We start from the raw sequence: 27,391 nt of genomic DNA, 5'->3' as shown, positions 1-27,391 counted from the left end.
CAATGCTAGCGTGTTATGTGCAACAACGACCCAACCTGTAAGAAATTAAAAGGACATAAGTACTCGTTCATTCAACTTTTGACCTATAACCCATGTTGAAGTTATACAAACTACAATCAAATCTGAGATTTGTCAACGACAATCAGGTGAAAGAGACAATTTTAGCCGTCTAGCTCCATTGACTCCCATTCATTCTGCACTCATGGCGATCGCCCCCAGTGGAACTCTGGTGGAACTGCATCCAAAATTCGGTACAATGGGACTTAATATGGAGTGGCAAGGCTCTCCGTAGACGGGCTCTGTGCTAACTATGCTAACTAGCATGCTAACTATGTGACTTAGCTAACCTAGCTAATCATTTTTAGCAGTTATGCTAACTAGCATGCTAACATGCTAACCATGTTACTTAGCTAATCATTTTTAGCAGTTTTGCTAAAAATGCTAACTAACATGCTAACTAGCTACAGTGGGTAGGAGTCGTAGTCGATGACAAGTAACAGTTACAATGGCTGAACAGTTAAAAAGTTCAGTAGTTTAAAGGGTTAAATTGTTTAATAGTGAAATATTGTAGTGAGGACTTTTATTTTGAAAGTTTTTGGCAGAGGAAGCAGTTGAACAGGATGTGTAGTCTTAATAGGGCCAGTTTGTATGCTTAAAGCCTGAGACTGGCAGTTGATCCAGGTGGCCTGAACACCTGCCATAGGATTCTAATTGCATAACGGCCGTATTATGATGTCACAATCGGCAATGTTAAGTCTATGGGGATTTTTAAAAAGTTTTTCTTTAATAGTTTAAAAAGTATATAAGTTTCAAAGTTGAAAAGTCATACCAACCCGATCTGTTTGTACAAAGTTTGAATGAAGTTTCTAAGTTAAACTGTTCAAGAGAAATTGCGTACGGAAAAAGTGGTAAGCGGAATAATAATAATAATAAGAAGTAGAAGTTGCCTAGGAAGAACAGTACAATGCATTTTCATGCACTGTAATAAATATGTTGCAACAACTCAACAACATAAATAACATAATGGTAAATGTATTTAAAATCGAAACCTCTAATCTGAATGTTACACACAATACATTCTGTAAAGTGCTTGAAAGAACAACAACAAACAAACAGTTATTAATGTACAATATCAGGACATTTACAGTAAGCAGCACAACAACATCAACAACAAACAAACAGTTATTAATGTACAATATCAGGACATTTACAGTAAGCAGCACAACAACATCAACAACAAACAAACAAACAGTTATTAATGTACAATATCAGGACATTTACAGTAAGCAGCACAACAACATCAACAACAAACAAACAGTTAATGTACAATATCAGGTCATTTAAGCATGACAAGGTATAAGTACAATATCACAACATTTAAGCAGCATGGCAAGGTACATAAGTACAATATCACGACATTTAAGCAGCATGGCAAGGTACATAAGTACAATATCACGACATTTAAGCAGCATGGCAAGGTACATAAGCATGGCAAGGTACATAAGTACAATGGCAAGGACATTTAAGCAGCATGGCGACATTTAAGCATGGCAAGGTACATAAGTACAATATCACGACATTTAAGCAGCATGGCAAGGTACATAAGCATGGCAAGGTACATAAGTACAATATCACGACATTTAAGCAGCATGGCAAGGTACAATATCAGGAACTGTATGCATGGCAAGGTTCGTTTTCTGATAGATCTCACCATGGCAGGTGCTGCGGTATGTTCAGTTGCCATTGCTCTTGGTCTACTGACAGCGTGACGGCCTTCTGCACTAAGTGACCGATATACTAATGACACAGAGGCAGAAAGCTACTGCGGATGGGGAAACTGCTTCCCTTTGTGTGTGTGTAATAGCCTGCAGTTGCTGAAAGTAGACAGCCTGCACCTTCCTGTTATTAAGACAACGCCGATAGGAGAAGTCTGATGAGAGAGATTTCAGTCACAAGATGATTGAGTTTGATACTGTTCTCTTGTGAAAGCACAATCAAGGGAACCTGGGCCATGCAAGCCTGCCAGCTCTCACACTCTGACAGTGATACTCATGCAACTGACTGGTTGTCACTGGTTACTTGCCACATTGAACAATGTCTAACAGGCGCCCAAGAGCCACCATTGGCCATGGAAGTACTACTGATGGGCTCTTTGTTTTTGTCTGTGTGAGGCACTTTGACTATAGCCACTGAGCTGGGGAATGTGTTGCGTATTAATACATTTAATGTTATATATTAATACACTTAGCTTACCATTATGGGTTTTAGAACAAGCTTGCAGAACATCTGGTTGTCTCTCTTAGGCACATTCTCAGTGCTTCTAGAGAGATCATCATCAGTGTTGTTCATTTACACTGAAGTGCTCTATACTCAGACTTTCCAAAATGCAGGAAGTGTTTGGATGGCGTCAGAGGATGAGTAAGGTGTGTGTCCACTGCTGAGGGATCCTTCAACTGCCACAGCACTGACTCTGTAATAGAGGAATTCCCCAAATTGATCAAACAGGGAGATGATGTGATCACACAGCTGACTCAGTTCATGTTGCTTTTCTGCCAAAGCACTGTCCTTCTGCTACAATATGTTTGATTCAAAGCACTGTCCTGGTACAATATGTTGGATTCAAAGCACTGTCCTGCTACAATATGTTTGATTCAAAGCACTGTCCTATGTTTGATTCAAAACTCTTTCTTTCTTTCTCACAAACATCAGACAGACAGCTTCTCTGAGCCAGAACTTCTAAGCTTGGCTTTACTGTACAATAAAGTGTAAGCGCCCCCCTGTGGGCAATACGAGATATGTAGTAAACACAAGCACTCACTCTAATGCTGCACTCACTCTAATGCTGCACTCTGCTCTCAACACAAGCACTCACTCTAATGCTGCACTCACTCTAATGCTGCACTCTGCTCTCAACACAAGCACTCACTCTAATGCTGCACTCACTCTAATGCTGCACTCTGCTCTCACTTGATTAATAGCCCAAGCTTTTATTTGCTTCAATTCTAGAACTCAACCACATATTCAAACTTTATGACCACCAAAGGTAGGAAGTCACCACTTTCTTTCGCCTCTGATACTGATACTAGTAAATATGGCTGGACGATTTGGGATAGCTCTTTTTACTCAAAAAGTGCCAATAGTTGGTGCTCGTTCTATTTGTAACAATTGTCTTAACTCACAGGCTCATCAACGGTGGTAGGCCTGACTCCTCCAAACTTTATACACTTGGTGGGATCAGCATGGGCAGCAGCTGCAAAGCCACATCTCCTCATTTCTCTGCAACATAAATATTTAAAACAACTACAGGTAAATACTCTAACATGGATTAAGTTAGAACAAGATGTCTTATAGCAGGGCCTCTTTTCAGGGATGCTCAAGCACACCTAAATCTAATCTCAACACACTTAAACATAACAACAATAACCTATTCAACACTTTTGTAAGGTGTTGTATGTAAATTTCCCCCCTAAAGGTCTCATCCAAGAATAAAAAACCCTGCTTATTGCTGACCTTTGAGTTGTCATGTAGTCAAGTTTACATTCAAATTCTGCAGCCAGCTTCAGTTATATACAGAATCAAACCTTTTTTTTTAAATAAAATATACCTGCTGAGAGGTTGTCTATGTACATGAGTGTCTGCAGTCTTCTCCTTCCTGGCCATGCAAATTTATTTTTCAGAAAAGAACAGGTTCCATTTCTCTGCTAACTTGCTGGAGGACTCTGGATGCAAAACCGAAATCTACCTGCAGAAAAACAGAACATTTTTCAAACTCCATACACCCCTGCTGAAAAAAACACAGGGTTCTCAAGTCTCACGCAATGGCGTGAGACACACACAATTCAACAAGTTCAGACGCTCACACGCCACACCTTGCATTTCTCACGCAGAAATATTACTAGGGATGTCAAGGTATCTGCGTAATTATTAGAGGACGCGCAGGGATACGAGAGGATATCTCTCAGGGTTCAGAACTAGCGCACCACTCATCAGCAAAATCAAAAAAAATAAATAGCCACCGACATCCAATCAAAAAATAGTGTTCGTTGTATCCGGGTAAAATTCCAAAATAGGACATCCCCTCCCTGCAACCACGTTATGTTTGTGCGCTTATGGTTACACGTTTAAGATGTCAAAACTGCACCAAAATTATTTTTATTCAGAAATTCAACTGTCATTTTGGTAAACCAGCCTACTTATGGCACTTTAACAGTGTGTGTAAATCAGGCCTTTCTACGAACACTTGTAACGCTGTAGGCCTACTTTATGGCAAAAATATTTTCCTATTTATAAACTAAGCTAAACTGTCAGTCATTAAGAAAACATAATGAAGAGTCGTTGTAGCTTTGTGTAACCCAGACATCAGCAACGTTCATTTTATACGACCAATAACTCTCGTGGCTGCCTGTCCCTGTCGTCACGGCTGCAACTTTCACACTCGTTTGTGCTTTTTAGCGGCGTGTTCATCAGGTCCCGGGACACCCGTCTGAGCCTCCATGGATGGACCATGTCAACAATGAATGAAATTAGCTTATTATCAATGAGTGTTATCAATTTGAGCGAGTATACTACACATACATTTTTTTTCTAAAGATACAGGACTGCTGCAATGAGCGGCCAACCACCATAATGTAATAGCAACCCAAAATAATGAACTTGCTGTCCTTGGTTGATCCAATGGTTCAGTGGCAATTGGCTACTCAAGTGAAAAAAGCAATTAGCCTAATAAATAAAATATTTGTCTCACTCAGTACATATATCTCGTAAATTGGTGAGCCATAGAATATCCCACCGTCAAGATTTTTAAGTGTGCTTGCAAAGCAGCACACTTATTGTTCTTCTTAAGTTTTCTTATTAAGTGTGCTTGCAAAGCAGCACACTTATTGTTCTTCTTAAGTTTTATTATTATTCCCGTCTCCCTAATTTTTTGTCAGCTCTAGTGCCTAGGCCCTTTGAGACAGAGACACCGTTCCAACTTTAAAACGTCCGGTCAGTACCGGTGTAAGTTGATCGCGAAGATGACGTCAAGTGGGCGTGTCGTTCGTCCGCCATATTGGATTGAACAGAAAGCGAAACTAAATTTTCACAGGTCACAAATTTGGTCCGAACGCCACGAAACTTGACGTACATTATCCTTGGACCAAGCCTCACAAAAGTTACCAGAAGGATCTTTGATTTTCGAAAGCGTTTGCCCATCACAGCCAAACGAAATCGGCGGCGAAGCTGCGAAACAATAAGTCGTCCATATCTCAGGAACACTGTCACATATCGAATTATATTTTATTTTGTATTTGAACTCGGGACTCCAATGTGAGGGTGCATAAGCTAAAAAAAAAAGAGAAAACATTCCAAAAGTTTCCATCATTTGGCAAACCACCCATCCATATTTGGTAACTATTACCTTTCACATTTGCAGTTGTACTACTATCACAATGCCTTCCAAGTATGCACAATGTCTCTGGGCAACCTAATCATGAAATCCTTGCTCTGCCATGGGATAGTATGGACTTACGAACTGAAATGGTAAGGAGAACATTAGCTATTTATTGCTGACGTAGTACAGTTATTTTCACATTGACGGTATTCAAACTAAATTTTTCATTATTGTTAAATATCATGATGGGAGAGTATTATTAAAAATGTTACAAGTATGCAAATGCATATGTTTACGGGAAATTAGGTTTTACTGGGTTGTTTTGTTGTAAAGACATGCAAGGCATTCTGGGCCGTAATGAACAGTGGTCGGCAGCACTCCATAGGCTACGTATTAATATGAATAGGTGTTTCTGTAAACCTAGGGACAATAAACAGCTATCTCTGTTACAAAAACGAGCTGGTAATCGCTCATTGAAGAGGGAACTATGATAAAAAGATTGTTTTCCTAAAATCATGGTGTTGACAAAAGAATAAGCAGGAAATGCCACGTTTATCTTAAATAGCCTACTGAGCGCTAGGTGGCAGCGTTGTATTACATTTCACTAAATGCGGTGGAATTAGTGTGAGCTTCACAAGGAAGGAAGGTGCAAATATTATGTAATTTATCATGGGAAATTATTGGAAATGTTATTTCTTGTTTATTCTAATTGCAAACTACACACATCCATTCGTAATCACACGTACACATTTAATACTGGAAGACTGTCTATTCATTTATTTGATGTTACTTAGCAACGGGGACAGACTTCAGAGCAAAGATTCTAGAACAAACTTATTTTAGTAAATGGTGCACTCATCTTAGTACATAATGCACTTACTTTATTAAATTCTACACACAAGCAAAACATTTTAGTGAGTGAGTCCCCCCAAATCTCACTCCAAGCTGAGCTCAGGCCACCAGCTGGATATGCTGGCGTGACCATCTGAGGAAGTTGGTCATGCTGGTTTGACCAGCCTGTTGTTTGGGATACAGCTGGTGCAAGATGGTCATGCTGGTGACCAGCCTGTCAACCCTGCTGAAAAAAACAGCCTGACCAGCTAAAGGTGGTTTGCTGGTTGACCAGCTTGTTGACCAGCTTGTTTGACCACCCTATGAAGGTTGACCAGCTAGACCAGCAACTCTCTTGCGAAAACATACCTTCAGCTGGTTTACCACCTAACGATGGTAATTCAGCTGGTTTTGCTTATCGTACCACCTCAAACTGGTAATTTTAGCTGGTGTTGCTGGTCTACACTGCTGGTTTAACTGGCCATGCCAGCTTATGTTGGTCATTCTAGCAAACCAGTTATCTGTTAAGCGATCATTTGTTTAGCGATCATCTGTTTAGCGATCATCTGTTTAGCGATTACTCCTCTGTTTAGCGATTGCTCATCTGTTTAGCGATTACTCCTCTGTTTAGCGATTGCTCATCTGTTAAGCGATCATCTGTGTAGCGATCATCTGTTTAGCGATTGCTCATCTGTTTAGTGATTACTCCTCTGTTTAGCGATTGCTCATCTGTTAAGCGATCATCTGTGTAGCGATCATCTGTTTAGTGATTACTCCTCTGTTTAGCGATTGCTCATCTGTTTAGCGATTACTCCTCTGTTTAGCGATCATCTGTTTAGCGATTGCTCCTCTGTTTAGCGTTTGCTCCTCTGTTTAGCGATCATCTGTTTAGCGATTGCTCCTCTGTTTAGCGATTGCTCCTCTGTTTAGCGATTGCTCCTGTGTTTAGAGATTGCTCCTCTGTTTAGCGATAATCTGTTTAGCGATCATCTCTTTAGTGATTACTCCTCTGTTTAGCAATTGCTCCTCTGTTTAGCAATCATCTGTTAAGCGATCATTTGTTTAGCGATTACTCCTCTGTTTAGCGATTGCTCATCTGTTTAGCGATTACTCCTCTGTTTAGCGATCATCTGTTTAGCGATTGCTCCTCTGTTTAGCGATTGCTCCTCTGTTTAGCGTTTGCTCCTCTGTTTAGCGATCATCTGTTTAGCGATTGCTCCTCTGTTTAGCGATTGCTCCGTTTAGCGATCATCTGTTTAGCGATTGCTCCTCTGTTTAGCGATTGCTCCTGTGTTTAGCGATTGCTCCTCTGTTTAGCGATTACTCCTCTGTTTAGCGATTACTTCTCTGTTTAGCGATTACTTCTCTGTTTAGCGATCATCTGTTTAGCGATTGCTCCTCTGTTTAGCGATCATCTGTTTAGCGATTGCTCCTCTGTTTAGCGATTACTTCTCTGTTTAGCAAGACAGAGATAAAAGACTGCTAAGGCGGCAGACCGGCCCCTCTGGTCATCTGGCCCTGTAGCTCTCAACACACACTGTGTCTCTCCCCAGCGTTTTGACCTGCATGTGCTGCAGTTGGCCAGAATAATAGGCTTTAATTGAGCCTGGGATATGGCAAAGTTTTAGGCCTTTCAGACGGATTTAAAAAGAACTGAAATCCCAGGTCCATTAGTGGAATACTATAATACACATGATGGGGGCTGGGTCCTCTCTCACTCTCACTAATGTCCCTGATGTGGCCCAATAAAAGATGGCTCCTCTTATCTCTAGTTCTGCTTTAAATGATCTGAGCCAATTCTTTCTTTTTTTTTAATGAAAGCACTGTTTTTCACCCTCATCACTGGTCGTTACAGGTTTAATGAAAGCACTGTTCTTTCACCCTTGTCACTGGTTTAATACACTGTAGCCCAATGCAGAGCTCAGCACTGTAGCCCAAAGAGCAGCCTGAATGCTGAGCTCAGCACACAGCTCCTGTCATGGGACCAGTAACACACACATTCAGCTCCTGTCATGGGACCAGTAACACATTCAGCTCCTGTGCTCCTGTCATGGGACCAGTAACACATTCAGCTCCTGTCATGGGACTAGTAACACATTCAGCTCCTGTGCTCCTGTCATGGGACCAGTAACACAAACATTCAGCTCCTGTCATGGGACCAGTAACACATTTAGCTCCTGTGCTCCTGTCATGGGACCAGTAACACATTCAGCTCCTGTCATGGGACTAGTAACATATTCAGCTCCTGTGCTCCTGTCATGGGACCAGTAACACACACATTCAGCTCCTGTCATGGGACCAGTAACACATTTAGCTCCTGTCATGGGACCAGTAACACACACATTCAGCTCCTGTCATGGGACCAGTGACACACACATTCAGCTCCTGTGCTCCTGTCATGGGACCAGTAACACACACATTCAGCTCCTGTCATGAGACCAGTAACACATTCAGCTCCTGTCATGGGACCAGTAACACATTTAGCTCCTGTCATGGGACCAGTAACACACACATTCAGCTCCTGTCATGGGACCAGTAACACATTTAGCTCCTGTCATGGGACCAGTAACACACACATTCAGCTCCTGTCATGGGACCAGTAACACACACATTCAGTCATTTAAACATATTAGAGAGATGCGCTCTTAGAAGACCCTGAGAGAACTGCACATGCTGAAAAGGATTCTGGGACCAGGTCAGGACCAGATCAACACTAGACCAAGACCAGGTCAGGCTTAGATTAGGCCCAGGTCAGGTCTCTGGATACTGAAGCCATGAATTTGGTGTTCTTGGCACCTTACACAAGCTGAGCTACAGGATTTCACAGAGATAAACAAAGATATGAATAATACTGATATCTGTGATAATATTAATAATACTGATGTCTGTGATAATACTAATAATACTGATGTCTACTGATAATACTACTAATACTAATATTAATAATGCTTCAACACAGATAGATTAATAATACTGCTGCCTGTAATGGGATATACAGAACACTGAACACAGATTATCACTGATTTAACATGTAGCCTACACCATAAGGAAGGATTATTGGTGCTTCACTCCCCTCCCTGAAAGACATTTACACCACCCACCTCACCCGCAAGGCGACCACAATTGTGAGTGATGCAAGTCACCCCGCTCACAATTTGTTTGATCTACTGCCCTCTGGGAAGAGGTACAGAAGCCTGCGCTCCCGCACCACCAGACTCACCAACAGCTTCATACACCAGGCTGTTAGGATGCTGAACTCTCTCCCCCCTCCACCCTCAGCTACATAACACCCTGGACTTTGGACCCACAATGGCTGCCTTGCACTACTCCACTTGCACTACTCCACTTCCTTGCACTACCACACTTGCACACTTTGCAACTTGTTATTGTTGTCCTGTTGTCATGAAAACACAACACTTCTGCTGCTCTTACATAACTTGCACCACTATGCCACTTGCTTACTTAGGTCAAGCAGAACTACCTCAGCCATTTATTGGCCTGACTTTGCACTATTATATTGACTGTCTATGCACAATTGCACAATTTCAACCCAATTTTGTTGCCCTTATTTCTTCATTGTATGTGCCTTCTCATTTACTTTTTATTGTTTACTTGAATGTTATGTTTGTCTGTGGACTTAATTGGTAAAATATGTCTTGTCTTCACCGTGGGATAGTGAGAAATGTAATTTCGATCTCTTTGTATGTCTTGGCATGTGAAGAAATTGACAATAAAGCAGACTTTGACTTTGATAAATGAACACAGATATAATCAAATCACTGATTTATGTACAGTATACTCTTGATCCCGTGAGGGAAATTTGGTCTCTGCATTTTTCCCAATTTGTGAATTAGTGAAACACACAGTGAACACACAGTGAGGTGAAGCACACACTATATTTTACTATTGATCTATCTGTTATTCATGACTCAATAGCATAGCCTACTTATTTGTTCGTATGGGTGTATCTGGGAGAGACTTTGACAAGTAGGCTAGGCTAGGCCTATCACGGCAAGTCAACCGTGAGGATGACATCTGATCTCAGTGCAGTCCGAGCTATAGGCCTACTGTAAGCATCTGATCTCAATGCAGTCCGAGCAATAGGCCCACTGTACTGTAAGCATTGTTGCCAGCAGATGGCATTTGTGAGGGACTTTTTTATATTTTAATCCAGCGAGGAATTGCGAACGGGATACCAGTGAGCGGTGTAGGCAGGACGGGAAGCCAACGTAGCTACTTCTGACAAAGGATTTCCAGGCACGCTCACAGGAGAAAGGTCCACACACACACACACACACACGCGGATACAGCTGCGCAGGCTGACTCTTCCCTGCCAGGAGTCGGCTACTTATGGCGTTGTTCCCCTGCCCGCCACTGGGCTCCGTGGTTACTGGACTGACTGGCTAACCGGTAGGGATATGACCGAGAAAAACGGGACGCGCTGAACATTACGGACAAAAGAGAGGGGAGAGAGCTATTGTTGCAATGAAGGATCTACAACAGCGAGACAAAGTATAGGCAAGAGCTTTATTTTATTGTCCTCTATTGTGTTTTCTTTGAAGATGCTTTGACGGACGTATCCGTGGAATTTTACTGTACTGAGGGTCTGCAACATTTTTTTGTTTGCAAATCGTCTGAACAAAGGATACGTTCCGGAATTTTGGATCTTCACACAAGAAGTGAAACGGGGGTCACACGAATAGAAAAACACGCCTGATCTGATCTGATAGTAAAGACCGCTGGCAACATCACGGAGTGATAAGAAAGACATCGAAAGTCATTAGAGGAAATGGGGTGAGTCTGAAAGCGGAGTCGTTCTATGGCAAGTTGTAACCTCAAACCGCTTAGGCTAGGCTACTGGAACTGAAGGAGTGAAAAGTTCTGAATGAATGGGTGCCAGAAAATGTTGTCTCATGACTGTTGAGGCTCCAAGACAAATTTGTTTCCGTCCAGCACAGCACCACAGCCATAGGTTTTTGGCGCACATGTGACTGTTCAAACTACAGGGCTAGCAAGAATAGAATCGGCCACTTTCAGCGAGATCAGCATTCTTCAAGTTCTGTTACGTTAGACTGTTTGGAAAGCGGCTGCAATGTTTAGCACATTCATTTCGATCGTTTAGAAATGTCCGTGTGTGGGTGTAAACGTGATCATCACACGGACTGAGCCATTGTAGGCTATCCCTTGTATACGACCAGACTTCTCCGGCATCCAACAACACACCGTATCTTACTGTAACTTGTAGTGAAGTTTCAACAAATGGGCGATAACTCCAAGAGTTATACGTTGTGTAGCACAGACGATGATGGGGGAACAATAGCGAAGTGAATGGTCCACGGTGGCTGGATGCGTTGTGTGGTCAGCATCATTATCCCGCATCATTACCCTGCTCAGTGTTTTATGAGGTTATGAATATGAGATGCCTGCTGCGTTTATCGGCATTTTAAATGGCATGTGAACTGGGGAGGATTTAGAAAGCAAAGCCTGATATCATGAAATAGGCCGTCCGATGTCTAGTTACAGGTCAGACCTGCACCGTGCAATGTCCAATGAAGTCCAACCAATGGTTCGTTGTAAACTCTGGGCTGTTTTTTGCCCAGTAGCCTAAAGAGTGCCATCCCCATAATACAGCTCAGTTGACCGAGCTTGGACCCGCATTACCTAGCAATGGGAAATGGAGACTGGTAGCCTACTTTGATACTTACTGCTACTGCTACTAGGCCTACTAATCTTTATTTGTATAGCACCTTTCACACACAGAATGCAGCTCAAAGTGCTTTACATTTGGAGCATTTAATACAATAATAAAGAAACAAATGTAAACAAACAAACAAAACAAGAAATAACATGTCAGAGATTTAGAATGAAGTAAAAATGAGCATTCACAACATGGTAAGGAGATAAAGAGATGAGTGGAGACTGTTACTTTGCTAATGCAGATTCTGATACGTTCTCTCTCTCTCCCCCCTCTTTCTCCCCTTCTTTTCTTCTCTCTCTCCCCCTCTCTCTCCTTTCCTTCTCTTTCTTTCTCCTTCTCTCTTTCTCCCCCTCTCTCCTCTCTCTCCTTTCCTTCTCTCTTCCCCCCCCTCTCTCCTCCTCTTTCTCCCCCCTCTCTTCTTCTCTCTTTCTCTCCCTCCCTCTCTCTCTCCCTCCCTCTCCATCTTTCCTTCTCTCTCTCTCTCTCCTTCTCCCCTCTCTCTCCCTCTCTCTACTCCTGTCGGTTTGCTCCTAAGAGCAGATGTGTGTTCTGTATGTCCACAGCTGGATGTAAAGCAGTTCCAGTGCTGAGCAGTGTGTGTGTCTATTTATAGGTGTAATCACAGAGGGAAGTTCAGGTGTGTGTGTGTGAGAGAGAGAGAGAGTGTGTCACTGAGACTGTTCTGTTGTTTCCACAATTTTTTCACCGGTTACTCTCCTGACTCCCAAACAGAAAAGGAGCCACGTCTGACCAGTAAGCATGCATCCTCAGCAAAGAGAACGGTAAGAGAGGTGTGTGTGTATGTGTGTGTTTGGGATGTGTGTGTGTGTGTGTTTTCCACATGCTGCAGGGTTTTGTAGTTTTTGTGAAAGTTTGTGCTGCATGTATTTGTGTTTGTGTCACCATGGCGATGTCCTGTATGTAGAGTATGTCATTTATCCATTTGTCCACTAGACAACACACAATCACCCACGGCAACACACACAATTACCCAAGGCAACACACACAATCTACCACGGCAACACACACAATCACCCACAGCAACACACACAATCACCCACGGCAACAAACACAACAATCACCCACGGCAACACACACAATTACCCACGGCCACACACACAATCACCCACGGCCACACACACAATCTACCACCGCAACACACAATTACCCACGGCAACAAACACAACAATCACCCACGGCCACACACACAATCACCCACGGCAACACACGATCACCCACGGCCACACACACAATCACCCACGGCAACACAGCTGGTGCCAGCTCAGCCATCATTGGCAGTTTTCTGGCTGTGCTGATGTTCATTCGAATCTAATCAGTTAGGGCTTTCAGACATACATGTAAGACCGGAAGTTCTGCGGATGTTAAACGGTGGGGCCGTATATCTGAACAACATAAACGGTCACATGGAAGTCTGAACTTAGCCGGTTGTTCTACTGCTCCCCTCCTAGTATTTCCTCCGGACATTATGTAAATGTGCTGTGTCTGAACGAAGCGTAGAACATGCGGTTAAAATTCACACCACGTGAGGGCGTGTTGGTGACGTTTCTTTCGTGCGTCTATGTGATGGGGGCACTGAAATCTGACTTAAAGCCATAAATGCCTGGGTCATGATGGAGTGGCATAGTGCTGTCCAGAAAATCTCCGACCTGGAAAGATGCAGACATCACGGAGCTACTGTCCATGAGGGCAGACAGCATTGTGATAGAACACATGAAGGGAACAGCAAGGCTACACGTTGATGTAGCCTAGAACCGCATCGCAAGGCCAAAGGAATTCAAAAGACCAAATCAGGTGCTGAAAAGGCAGTAGCCTACAACGACGTCATTGACGACAATAACATGAGTATTTAATAAATTGTTAGCCAACACGGCCGGTTTTCTGTTCATTGATGGCCTTCTCATGACCTCACTGCTGAGCCCGATATTGTTGAGAATAATATGCCTAGAGAAAATGAAAACGAACAAAACCCAACTTTGTTCCAAGCTCCTTACGTAAATGCAATATAGACACAAAAGGATGCTTTTGGAAAAATAAACCATGAAAAAACAAACCACTTCACTGTAATGTTAGTATTTTGTTTGTTGTTTAAAAACGTATGATGGCCTTGAAGTCTTGAGTTAGCCTACTGAATTGGCTGGTACCATAAAGTTTGTGCATGCTCTCTCCAATGCAAACCAGATTTGGGGTTCCATAGCCAAGTAATTCTGCTACATAACCTTGAAAACAGATACATGTGTTTATTTGAAGCACACCTACAGCTTCAAGTATGTGCATACGTGACTACTTTTATGAACAAAATTTTTCTTCAGCATAATGCATACATTTTATGAACAAAACAGCAGCTGTGACGCCGCATATATTCTGCATCATATCTAAGCTTCTTGTGAACTCTACAAGCCCCACCCCTCACTCGACAACCACACGGAGATTCTGTAATGTGCGTGTATGTCGTTCACACATAGGTCCGTATAAGGTCCGCAGGTTAGCATCATATCTGAATAATTTGAAGGGTAGAACCTCGGTCTGACAAACCTCTGCATATATCCAGAGTAGGGTTGGGTATCGTTTGGGTTTTATCCGATACCGGTGCTAAATCGATACTTTTAAAACGGTGCCGAAACGGTGCCTGAACCGGTACTTTGTTTTTAAAATATTTTAAATTAAAATGGTCTAAAGCATGAATTGCTTTTTTTTTTATTGATGAGACAAATTTGAACATGAAACTGAACTGCTATATTCAATTTACTATAAATATCTCATTGCTCCTACGAATAATACATTTATATGTTAAAACAGCTTGCCATGCATGCACACACAATGGTAAGCTCTGCTTTCAAGTTTACCCAGTGTAGGCGGTTTGCCATAAGGTATGTTAAAACCGCTTGCCATAGAACTGCCAGGTCATGGACAACGGCAATTGCAAGCAAGCTAATCTAACAGGGACTCTACTTTCCAGTTAATTCAGTGTGTTCCCAAATGCTTCAAGAAATGTAATGTCTTAAAGCAGCGTTTCTCAAACTGTGGGTCGCGACCCACTACTGGTGGCAGGTGGCTTTCCCGAGGTAAAGTGCTGTCGCGCGTGTTTGAGCTCGAATTAGCCTCTTCTTGGAGGAAGAGCGCATGTTTGAATCTGCAAGCACGTTCACTAATGAACATTTTTGGCCTAAGCTGGCCTATCTTAACGATATATTTGATATATCTTAGCATACATTTGAGTTAAATGTCCAGTTACAAGGCATAGACAAGCACCAACCTCACCTAGCAAATAAGATTACTGCATTCACCAAAAAAAACTTGAGTATGGGATTTACCGATCGCGACAGTATTATACCTTTGAGATTTCTGAGCGAAATCGCTGAAACGTCTGATTGGGAGCCACTCTTGTGATCCCATGTATTAAACAGTAGGCCTACATCACATCCCTGCAAAGTTTATTTACAAAATATTTCCCAAACAGCAGTGCTCAGTAGTGTTGCACGGTGTATCGATACTAAAAAGGTATCACAATGCCTTCACGCAAAAAACGATATGATTTCCTACGTTTTTAGAATCGATACTTTATTAAAATAATAACGTTCTGCGTCTGTGTGAACTGCTGCTCACACTGCTCCTTGCACGCATCTAGGCAAGTGGGCGTGTCAAGCAGGCAGCTCTGAGTGAGTGAGTGGCAGCTAACGTCAACAAAGTTCTTTGCCGACAGTCCTCTGCCTTGTGGATAAAACAAAAGGTGAAGTGAAATCTGCAACTATATGGGATACATCGGGAATAGTGAAGGCAAGCCATCAGGTACACAGAGGCCCGTTTGTAAAATATGTTTCAAAGTCATTTATAAGCAGTAGCCTAGGCTACGCATGGCTAAACACCTCGCAGACATATCCCAACATTTTTAAAGAGTTCAAAGAACGACAGGTTAACGAATATACTATAGAAAACACGACTACATGGTTAGTGCCCAGTTCTTATCTTCTGTTTTAGTCTAGCCTAAGTGAAACGAGTAGGCCTATGGTTCTCTGGGATAAAGCGAACCTTTCTTCATCAATGAATTTTGACGAGACATAACGAGGTAATCATTTTGACGAAACATAACGAGCTGTAGCCTAATCATAGGGTGCTAACGTGATGAAAGCAATGTTCACGTTTTCAGAAATATCATTACCATAACTTGTAAACAATCTAATTCATGTTCGGTCAGTACTACTGGTAATATTTGTCATGGCATGTAGACTGCAATTTGTTCAATAATTATTGCCCAGATGTTGGATAGGCTACCCGAAATGCGCTAATTAAAGCCCACAGCATATTACCACCGTACGTGTTGAGTCCTAATAATAATAGCGGCTTATTGTTACGTGGTAGCAAATCATGCTATCAAAGAAATGGACGTAATGTAGGAATGCACACAGATATATTGCAACAGGTAATGGGCCTATCTGACGAAGACCTGAGTGGTTGGAACGTCGTACTTGTACACTGGGCGCAAAGAAGACTATACTCACATTTTCCCTTTGCAACTGTCAAAGAAATCCCATGAACACGGGAAGGCCTAGGGTAGCCTATACTGTACATCAGATGGCCTAAAGATTAGGCCCTCTGCATAGCATTCAGTGATTTGCATGCAGTAGTTTCAACACTGACCTTGATCTAGCCTAGTTTGGCTATTTAAAGCTACTTTATTGCCAAAACACAACACAATCTAAATGAACTATAACAAACACTATTTTACTGACTACAAAAAATAATAATTATGTAGGAAGTTTAGAAGTTTAGAACCCAAAATTGACCTGCACACTACAAAAGTGCATCGAATTCAACACAAAATACCCAATGCACTTGAGGAGGTATGAGTCCTTTCTTTTTCCAGATATCTTAGGATTTTCACAGAGTATCGCTTTCAGTATCGAAAGCATTGTGATATTTATGGCAGGTATCGTATCGAAGTCATAATTTTGGTATCGTGACAACACTAGTGCTCAGTATGACTGGATTATGGATCCATTTAATGCAGCATGTTGGTATTTCATTGAATATATTGTACAATGCTGTAAAATGGCCTATGCTTCCTAATATTTTGCTGGAAAACAGAAATATGTGTGTTATGTATTTATTTATTATTATATCTGCAGCACCAGCTGATTTTAACTCTGTTGAAGAGGATATATTTAGAACTTGTCATTATTTCAATAAATTTGACAATTTTAAGTTGACCTACCACTTTTTTAGAGCGATGAGGGACAGGTGGGGCTCGAGAATGCCCCCTTGATCAAAGTGGGGAATGAAAGAAAAAGTTTGAGAACCACTGATCTAGTTTGTTAACTACCACAGTCACGAGTTGGGTCGCGATAGTCTGTCATTTTTAAAAAGTGGGTCCCCAGAAAAAAAGTTTGAGAAACACTGTCTTAAAGGAACACGCCACCCAATGTCAGTAGTAATATATGTGCTTACCTTAACTTTCACGAGTTGAGTCATACCTCTCCCGTGTCGGTACGTGCACTCAAACCTCCAGACGTGTGTGTGTGTGTGTGTATATACAGTATAGCCCTAAACCTCCAGATCAGCTTCCTCAGCTCCTTGTCTGTGTCTCTGTGTGTGTGTGTGTGTGTGTGTGTGTGTTTGTGTCTGTGTGTGTGTGTGTGTGTGTGTGTGTGTGTGTTTGTGTCTGTGTGAGTGCGTGTGTGTGTCTGTGTGTGAGAGTGTGTGTGTGAGAATGCATGTGTGTGTTAGTGTTTGTGTATGGTGTGTGTAAGTGTGTGTGAGAGTGCATGTGTGTTAGTTTGTGTGTGTGAGAGTGCATGTGTGTTAGTATGTGTGTGTGTGTTAGTTTCCTGTCACGGTTTCCCCTTTCTGCTGCCAGGGTGTCCTTTTCTGTGTCAGACGGCAGAGCTGGACACACTGTCTGGATACACTCTCACTCTTACACTCATACAAGCACACAAACACTGTCATTTAAACACACACTCTCACTATCACACACACTCTCAATGCGACATTCAAATACACACTTTCCCTGTCACTAAGAGCGGGGTAGGAATGTGGTGTCACAGCACTGTGTGGTCTCTCTCTCTCTCCTCTCTCTCTCTCTCTGGGGCTGCTGTAACCGGAGGGTTGCCGGTTCGAACCCCGACCAGTAGGCGCGGCCGAAGTGCCCTTGAGCAAGGCACCTAACCCCTCACTGCTCCCCGACCAGTAGGCGCGGCTGAAGTGCCCTTGAGCAAGGCATCTAACCCCTCACTGCTCCCCGACCAGTAGGCACGGCTTGCCCCAAGGTGAGCAGCACCTGAACCCCCACTGCTCCCCCGACCAGTAGTATTGATGTCTTGCACCTAACCCTCACTGCTCCCCGACCAGTAGGCACGGCTGAAGTGCCCTTGAGCAAGGCACCTAACCCCTCACTGCTCCCCGACCAGTAGGCGCGGCTGAAGTGCCCTTGAGCAAGGCACCTAACCCCTCACTGCTCCCCGACCAGTAGGCACGGCTGAAGTGCCCTTGAGCAAGGCACCTAACCCCTCACTGCTCCCCGACCAGTAGGCGCGGCCGAAGTGCCCTTGAGCAAGGCACCTAACCCCTCACTGCTCCCCGAGCACCGCTGTTGTAGCAGGCAGCTCACTGCGTCGGGATTAGTAAGGTTAGGGTTAGGTTGGGTCATACTGGCAGGTTAAACTCCAGTTAGGGTTAGGTTAGGTCACACTGGCAGGTTAAATTCTGACTAGATTTTTTTTTATCTTAATATAAGATAAATAACACTTAGATTTTATTTTTTGCAGTGAAAAGAAAAGAAAACATTGTGGCAAAGGCATAAATAATTCTAGCTAATCAACATATTGCCTCAGGGATGAAATGTCAATAAGTTTTCAAAATATTCCGAATGAGTTCATAACTGAACAGCTTTCCTGTAGGCTAGTCCCACGCTGTTGTTGCTGTAACCCTGTGGCTGCAAATAACTAAAACTACATGGAACAAGAACACTTAGCAAGCTAACTACCTGCTTTATGCCACAATGCTACATATCCAGAAGTTGAAGCTTCTCTCATACAAATTAACATCCCCAGAATGTCCATACGAAAATGTTCATTATGTAATGTCAACTATTTAACTAGTTAGACTGATGATGCAAAGTTTGTATAGCAAGTAAGCTAATATGGAAAGTTAAGCTAGCAAGTTAGCTATGGCTAAGATGGAGAGTCTTTTGGGGAAAGTGTTGTGTTTACGATATCGCCATCTAGCTTGGTATGAGTAAAAAACATTAATACTTTGGCCTATGATGGTGTTTCTCAAACTTTTTTCAGTTTCAGGACCACTTAACTAACCCTAGCTTAAAAAAAAAAAAAGATTAGACCTACTTCAACAGTAGCCTATAATTAGTCTACACAATAGGCCTACTCACTGAACCACCTTGCTTATTGTCTTTGCACTTTGCTTATTGTGTGGATTCATACTGTATGATTTAAACTGGCATATCTTAGTGTTGCAGAACTGTTTTTACATACAAGTTGGTTCAATATTGTAAACAACTCACATGTATTATATTTTACCACATCTGCTCGCGGACTACTTGCGATAGCTTGCGGACCACCAGTGATCCCCGGACCACACTTTGAGAAACACTGGTCTTCGAATATGACAGTGGTCCAGTCAAATCTTTTACTGTCTGTGGTCAAATCCCAGTCGAGCTATAACTGTAGCTCGACTTACCTGTGCATGTAAACATACTGACTGACAAAAAATCAGAATGAGTAATTATAACAGACGAGTAGCAACAATATTGTTGGAAAATTGAGATGTGTGAAACACTATTTGACTCAAATGGTAATCAAAAATAATTTGTTATAAAAAAAGACTAAAATGTGTTGACTAAAACTGACTAAGACTAAGCTACCTTTTAGTTTCCTTTTGACTAAAAACTAGACTAAAATGATCTAGACTTTTAGTCGACTAAAACTTGACTAACAAAAATGATATTTGAATGACTAAATATGACAAAGACTAAAAAGGACATTTCGTCACAAGACTAAGACTAAATTAAAAATAGGTGACAAAATTAACACTACCACATTATACAGAGAGAGTAATGCGCTAGCTACTCTACACATTATACAAAGAGAGAGAGAGTAATGCGCTAGCTACTCTACCCATTATACAGAGAGTAATGCGCTAGCTACTCTACACATTATACAGAGAGAGAGAGTAATGCGCTAGCTACTCTACACATTATACAGAGAGAGAGAGATAGAGTAATGCGCTAGCTACTCTACACATTATACAGAGAGAGAGAGTAATGCACTAGCTACTCTACACATTATACAGAGAGTAATGCGCTAGCTATTCTACACATTATACAGAGAGAGAGAGAGAGTAATGCGCTAGCTACTCTACACATTATACAAAGAGAGAGAGAGTAATGCGCTAGCTACGCTACACATTATACAGAGACAGAGAGTAATGTGCTAGCTACTCTACACATTATACAGAGAGTAATGCGCTAGCTACTCTACACATTATACAGAGAGAGAGTAATGCACTAGCTACTCTACCCATTATACAGAGAGATGCGCTAGCTACTCTACACATTATACAGAGAGAGAGAGAGTAATGCGCTAGCTACTCTACACATTATACACAGAGAGAGAGAGAGAGAAATGCGCTAGCTACGCTACACAGTATACAGAGAGAGAGAGAGTAATGCGCTAGCTACTCTACACATTATACAGAGAGAGAGAGAGTAATGCGCTAGCTACTCTACACATTATACAAAGAGAGTAATGCGCTAGCTACTCTACACATTATCTGAGAGAGGTAATGCCAGCTACCTCTACCCATAATCATAGCTACTCTACACATTATACAGAGAGAGAGAGTAATGCGCTAGCTACTCTACACATTATACAGAGAGAGTAATGTGCTAGCTACTCTACACATTATACAGAGAGAGAGAGAGTAATGCCCTAGCTACTCTACACATTATACAGAGAGAGAGAGAGTAATGTGCTAGCTACTCTACACATTATACAGAGAGAGAGAGTAATGCGCTAGCTACTCTACACATTATACAGAGAGTAATGTGCTAGCTACTCTACACATTATACAGAGAGAGAGAGTAATGCGCTAGCTACTCTACACATTATACAGAGAGAGAGTAATGCGCTTGCTACTCTACACATTATACAGAGAGAGAGAGTAATGCGCTAGCTACTCTACACATTATACAAAGAGAGAGTAATGCACTAGCTACTCTACACATTATACAGAGAGAGAGTAATGCGCTAGCTACTCTACATATTATACGGAGAGAGAGAGAGTAATGCGCTAGCTACTCTACACATTATACAGAGAGAGAGAGTAATGCACTAGCTACGCTACACATTATACAGAGAGTAATGCGCTAGCTACTCTACACATTATACAAAGAGAGAGAGTAATGCACTAGCTACGCTACACATTATACAGAGAGAGAGTAATGCGCTAGCTACTCTACACATTATACAAAGAGAGAGAGAGTAATGCGCTACCTACTCTACACATTATACAGAGAGAGTAATGCGCTAGCTACTCTACACATTATACAGAGAGAGAGAGTAATGCGATAATTGCTCTAGAGCCACGCTAGCAAAGTAGTATCAAAACACTCCTACTGTCTGCACTGTGCTTATGCTGTGTGTGTGTCTTGCCCTGTGCATCTACCTCCAACAGCTGGCCCTATCCAGGGAAGGCGAGTATGTGTGTGTGTGTGTGTGTGGAGGCCAGATCCCCCTGAAGGAGAGGCTTAGGGTGTGACTCACACAGCCCGCACACAGCCCGCTTAGCCTGATACGACCAGACATGTGAGCATCGCTGGAGGTGACACACACACACCCACACACACACACACACCCTGGTCCAAGGATGCTCAGGATTGCTGAGGGGCTTTGCCACAGGAGCTAGTAGCCAGATGTTCCTCCCTACTACTACCACCTGTGTGCCAGGCTGATGATATCTCTCAGGCGTTCGGTGTGTGTGTGTGTGTGTGTGTGTGTGCGTGTTTGTGTGTGTGTGTGCGTGCGTGTGGGGAGTTCACTGACTCGCTGAGGCTCCCCACCACCACCTGTGTGGCCAGGCTGATGATATCTCTCAGGCGTTCGGTGTGTGTGTGCGTGTGTTTGTGTGTGCGTGCATGTGGGGAGTTCACTGACTCGCTGAGGCTCCCCACCACCACCTGTGTGCCAGGCTGATGATATCTCAGGCGTGGGATTATAAAACAGAAAGAGCGGATTAATCAAGCTGAAGGCGTCCAGTAACCTGGGTGTGTGTGTGTGTCCTGGGAAGGAGCCAGGACCGCTGGACACGCTGGACATAAACATTCGGTGGTGTGTGTGTGAGTGTGTGTGAACAAAGAAGAAGCTGCGTTTTTACTGCGCGGGGAAGATTAGCCAATCAACACGTTGGTTGACCAGCACTAAGAGGGGCCCTCGTTTACGACCGTTTTCCTGCGGCATTATGGGAAGGTGCCAGTGAGCAAGTTAGCGCGCAAGGGCACATGTGTGTGTGTCCTTATTCGCTCCTAATGAACACACACACACACGTCTACAAATGCTTCATAACTATGTGTTTGCACAGAGGAAGATCAATCTGAAGTCTCACACACACACACACACGGGGCATCACAGCATGGGGCGATAAAATATCTGCATGCGAAGGAGAGAGGCCCATCGCACTGACATTGACTGTGTGTGTGTATGTGTGAGACACAGCCTTGTTCAGTAAATGTGTGTGTGTGTGCACGTGTATGTTTGTGTGTGCATTCTGTGTGATGCAGCCTTGTTCAGTAAATGTACTCTGGCCTTCCTTTTGGACAAAGTTTTGAGTTCTGATCAAATATGATGTAATTTAATAAACCAGGTCTGTTTTTTTCCTCCCTTTTCATCAGTGTATTGCTCTGATCCTTCAGACTGACGCAGGAATGTTTGTCTGTGTGTGTGTGTGTGAGAGACTATGGACTATGTGAAGGGAGGACACAAAAATAAAGAATGTGAAGGACAATGCTTATGTACCAGACACATTTACACACACACACACACCGAACCGAACCACCACTGGGTTGTTTTGTCTGTGAAGCTGTGCGAATGGCCCGGCTGACGTGATTGGTGGAAATCCTATAAATAGCTTGTGGAAGTGCATCTCTGATTGGTGGAAATCCTATTAATAGCTTGTGGAAGCGCTGCGATCTCTCAGGCTGGGAGCAGTGTCTCGCGTTTGAGTAGCATTGGTGGAAATCCTATAAATAGCTTGTGGAAGTGCATCTCTGATTGGTGGAAATCCTATAAATAGCTTGTGGAAGTGCATCTCTGATTGGTGGAAATCCTATAAATAGCTTGTGGAAGTGCATCTCTGATTGGTGGAAATCCTATAAATAGCTTGTGGAAGTGCATCTCTGATTGGTGGAAATCCTATAAATAGCTTGTGGAAGTGCATCTCTGATTGGTGGAAATCCTATAAATAGCTTGTGGAAGTGCATCTCTGATTGGTGGAAATCCTATTAATAGCTTGTGGAAGTGCATCTCTGATTGGTGGAAATCCTATAAATAGCTTGTGGAAGTGCATCTCTGATTGGTGGAAATCCTATAAATAGCTTGTGGAAGTGCATCTCTGATTGGTGGAAATCCTATAAATAGCTTGTGGAAGTGCATCTCTGATTGGTGGAAATCCTATAAATAGCTTGTGGAAGTGCATCTCTGATTGGTGGAAATCCTATAAATAGCTTGTGGAAGTGCATCTCTGATTGGTGGAAATCCTATTAATAGCTTGTGGAAGTGCATCTCTGATTGGTGGAAATCCTATAAATAGCTTGTGGAAGTGCATCTCTGATTGGTGGAAATCCTATAAATAGCTTGTGGAAGTGCATCTCTGATTGGTGGAAATCCTATAAATAGCTTGTGGAAGTGCATCTCTGATTGGTGGAAATCCTATAAATAGCTTGTGGAAGTGCATCTCTGATTGGTGGAAATCCTATAAATAGCTTGTGGAAGTGCATCTCTGATTGGTGGAAATCCTATAAATAGCTTGTGGAAGTGCATCTCTGATTGGTGGAAATCCTATAAATAGCTTGTGGAAGTGCATCTCTGATTGGTGGAAATCCTATAAATAGCTTGTGGAAGTGCATCTCTGATTGGTGGAAATCCTATAAATAGCTTGTGGAAGTGCATCTCTGATTGGTGGAAATCCTATAAATAGCTTGTGGAAGTGCATCTCTGATTGGTGGAAATCCTATAAATAGCTTGTGGAAGTGCATCTCTGATTGGTGGAAATCCTATAAATAGCTTGTGGAAGTGCATCTCTGATTGGTGGAAATCCTATAAATAGCTTGTGGAAGTGCATCTCTGATTGGTGGAAATCCTATTAATAGCTTGTGGAAGTGCATCTCTGATTGGTGGAAATCCTATAAATAGCTTGTGGAAGTGCATCTCTGATTGGTGGAAATCCTATAAATAGCTTGTGGAAGTGCATCTCTGATTGGTGGAGATCAGATGCAGCATCGACTAGCTTTGAGCACACACACTACCCGCTACCCTGAGTCATATCTGTGGCAGCACACACTAACCATGCACACACACACACTAACACACAGGCACACACACACTAACACACACTCACGCACATATAAGCACACACACAAACACACACTAAGACGCACACACACACTGCACATGCGCTTTACACACTAACCATGCCACACTAACACATGCTTTGCACATACATGCACACATGCACGCACACAAACACACACACACACACACACATTGCACACACACACACACTTGCTGCACACACACTACTAACGTGTACACACTAACGTACGCACACCTGCAGAACACACATGCAGATACACACACTCAAACATTACATTACATTACATTACATTTGGCTGACGCTTTTTAACCAAAGCACACACACATACATGCGTACACTAACACACAAGCCCAAACACATACACACCACATGGTTTATAAGGACCTCATGCGGTGTGTGTGTGTGTACAGAACATGGTTTATAAGGACCTCATGCTGTGTGTGTGTAAGTGTGTGTGTGTGTGTGTGTGTACAGAACATGGTTTATAAGGACCTCATTTTGTGTCTCTGCCATAGCAGATCATATGTAGATCATAAGAGCAGTTAACTTCTCAGGTTAACATAGCAGATCATATATGTAGATTATAAGAGCACTTAGCTTCTCAGGTTAACATAGCAGATCATATGTAGATCATAAGAGCAGTTAGCTTCTCAGGTATTAGCTTCTCAGGTTAACATAGCAGATCATATGTAGATCATAAGAGCAGTTAGCTTCTCAGGTATTAGCTTCTCAGGTTAACATAGCAGATCATATGTAGATCATAAGAGCAGTTAGTTTCTCTGGTTAACATAGCAGATCATATGTAGATCATAAGAGCAGTTAGCTTTTCAGGTATTAGCCTCTCAGGTTAACATAGCAGATCATATGTAGATCATAAGAGCAGTTAGCTTCTCATGTATTAGCTTCTCAGGTTAACGTAGCAGATCATATGTAGATCATAAGAGCAGTTAGCTTCTCAGGTATTAGCTTCTCAGGTTAACATAGCAGATTATATGTAGATCATAAGAGCAGTTATCTTCTCAGGTATTAGCTTCTCAGGTTAACAACAGACATTTGCACTGAGCTGCAGTGTGTTCCAAGGATGCTTTGTGAGTTAATGGGGCTAATGGTGTGTGTGGGGGGGGCTAGGTGTGTGTGTGTGGGGCTAGGTGTGTGTGTGGGGGGCTAGATGAATGTGTGTGAGCTGGCTAATGGGGCTAGGTGTGTGTGTGTGACCGCACTGGGCTGTGTTGGCTGCGCTGGGCTGTGTTGACCCTAGGTGTGTGTGTGTGTGACCGCGCTGGACTGTGTTGACCCTAGGTGTGTGTGTGTGACCGCGCTGGACTGTGTTGACCCTAGGTGTGTGTGTGTGTGACCGCGCTGGGCTGTGTTGGCTGCGCTGGACTGTGTTGACCCTAGATGTGTGTGTGTGTGACCACGCTGGACTGTGTTGACTGCACTGGGCTGTGCTGACCACACTGATGGTGTGATGGCTACCGTGGAACTCTGTGGAACTGTGTTTGTAGGTCAATGAATGTGCTTTGTGTGAGTGTGTGTTTATGTGTGCGAGAGAGAGAGAGAGAAAAGAGTGTGTATGTGTGCCCAAATATGTGTGTGTGTGTGTGTGTGTTTATGTGTGCGAGAGAGAGAGAGAGAAAAGAGTGTATATGTGTGCCCAAATATGTGTTTGTGTGAGTGTGTGTTTATGTGTGCGAGAGAGAGAGAGAGAGAGAGAAAAGAGTGTATATGTGTGCCCAAATATGTGTGTGTGTGTGTGTTGCTGATAAGTCCCGCTCTGCTCAGTGGGCTGATAACTCTCCCTGAAGGGACCTTGGCACCGTCGGCCTCCATGGAATGTTCCAGCTGGCTGCTGAATGAAAGCCCTCAGCTCAACACAGCCCTGAGCTCCAGTGTTTGTGCATGCGGGCGCTTGGTCTGTTTGTGTGCCTGTGTGTGAGAGAGAGATTTGTGGTGTGTGTATGTGTGTGTGTTTAAATATATGCGTTAAATGCTGTGTATGTGTGTGTGTGTGTGTGTGTGTGTTTAAATATATGCATTATATGCCGTGTATGTGTGTGGTGTGTGTGTGTGTGTTTAAATAAATGCATTATATGCTATGTGTGTGTGTCCAGGTGTGTGTGTGTGTGTGTGTGAAGGTAAGGTAGATTTGGTTTGCAGTAGAGTGAGTCGACTGCTTCCACACACACAGACAACATTAGAGACAGAGTGACATGACATCACTAGAGACAGTGACATCACTAGAGACAGGGTATGTCTGTTTGTGTGTGTTTAAATATATGCATTGTACTGTATACTGTGTGTGTGTTGGGTTTGGAGTGTATAGAATCAGGGTTGAGCACATTTAAAGTTTTGATGGAATGGGTTTACTATTCAGAAGTTGTTCTTGACATATGCAGCAACATTAAAGAGGGAGTACAATCCATTTGGTAGATCCCATACACAAGAAAATAAAAATATACCATCCAGCATAGATCCACATACATTAGAAAATAGAAATATACCATCCAACATAGATCCACATACACTAGAAAATAGAAATATACCATCCAGCATAGATCCACACTAGAAAATAGAAATATACCATCCAACATAGATCCACATACACTAGAAAAAAGAAATATACCATCCAGCATAGATCCACATACACTAGAAAATAGAAACATACCACAGGTGTAATTCCGTTTAGCATACAGAAATATCACATGGGGATGAATTCTAGTCAGCATAGATATAAACACATATACTAGGGGCCCGTCCCATTTCTCCCCCCTTAAAACTTCCACTTGCTTTTGATTGCCCTCAACATTAAAGCCCCCTCGACAAAGGGAAGTGGAGGTGAAGATCTTTCCCTATGAATTGGGACACCACTATAT

The 27,391-nt window shown here is 42.7% G+C and overlaps 1 protein-coding gene and 1 long non-coding RNA gene across 2 annotated transcripts in view; one reads left to right on the top strand and one right to left on the bottom strand.

Moving 5' to 3' along the window:
- Positions 1-2,386: 2,386 nt before the first annotated feature.
- LOC125300148 lies at positions 2,387-3,744 on the bottom strand. The gene is made up of 3 exons (XR_007194521.1): positions 3,605-3,744; positions 3,180-3,276; positions 2,387-2,470 (listed from the first exon to the last, which is right to left on the bottom strand). It is a non-coding gene; the product is annotated as an uncharacterized LOC125300148 (long non-coding RNA).
- Positions 3,745-10,410: 6,666 nt separating this feature from the next.
- LOC125300810 (homer protein homolog 3-like) overlaps positions 10,411-27,391 on the top strand; it is a gene marked incomplete at its 3' end in the record, with an annotated part of 19,755 nt that continues 2,774 nt past the window's right edge. The window contains exons 1-2 of the mRNA XM_048252941.1: positions 10,411-10,996; positions 12,633-12,682. Of these exons, the coding sequence (XP_048108898.1) occupies positions 12,660-12,682 (23 nt within the window). The remainder of the gene's footprint in view (positions 10,997-12,632; positions 12,683-27,391) is intronic.

This window comes from Alosa alosa, chromosome 9, assembly GCF_017589495.1.
Source record: "Alosa alosa isolate M-15738 ecotype Scorff River chromosome 9, AALO_Geno_1.1, whole genome shotgun sequence".
Taxonomy (NCBI): domain Eukaryota; kingdom Metazoa; phylum Chordata; class Actinopteri; order Clupeiformes; family Clupeidae; genus Alosa; species Alosa alosa.
Note: the sequence above shows the minus strand (reverse complement) of the source record. Positions and strands in the feature narration are given on the sequence as shown.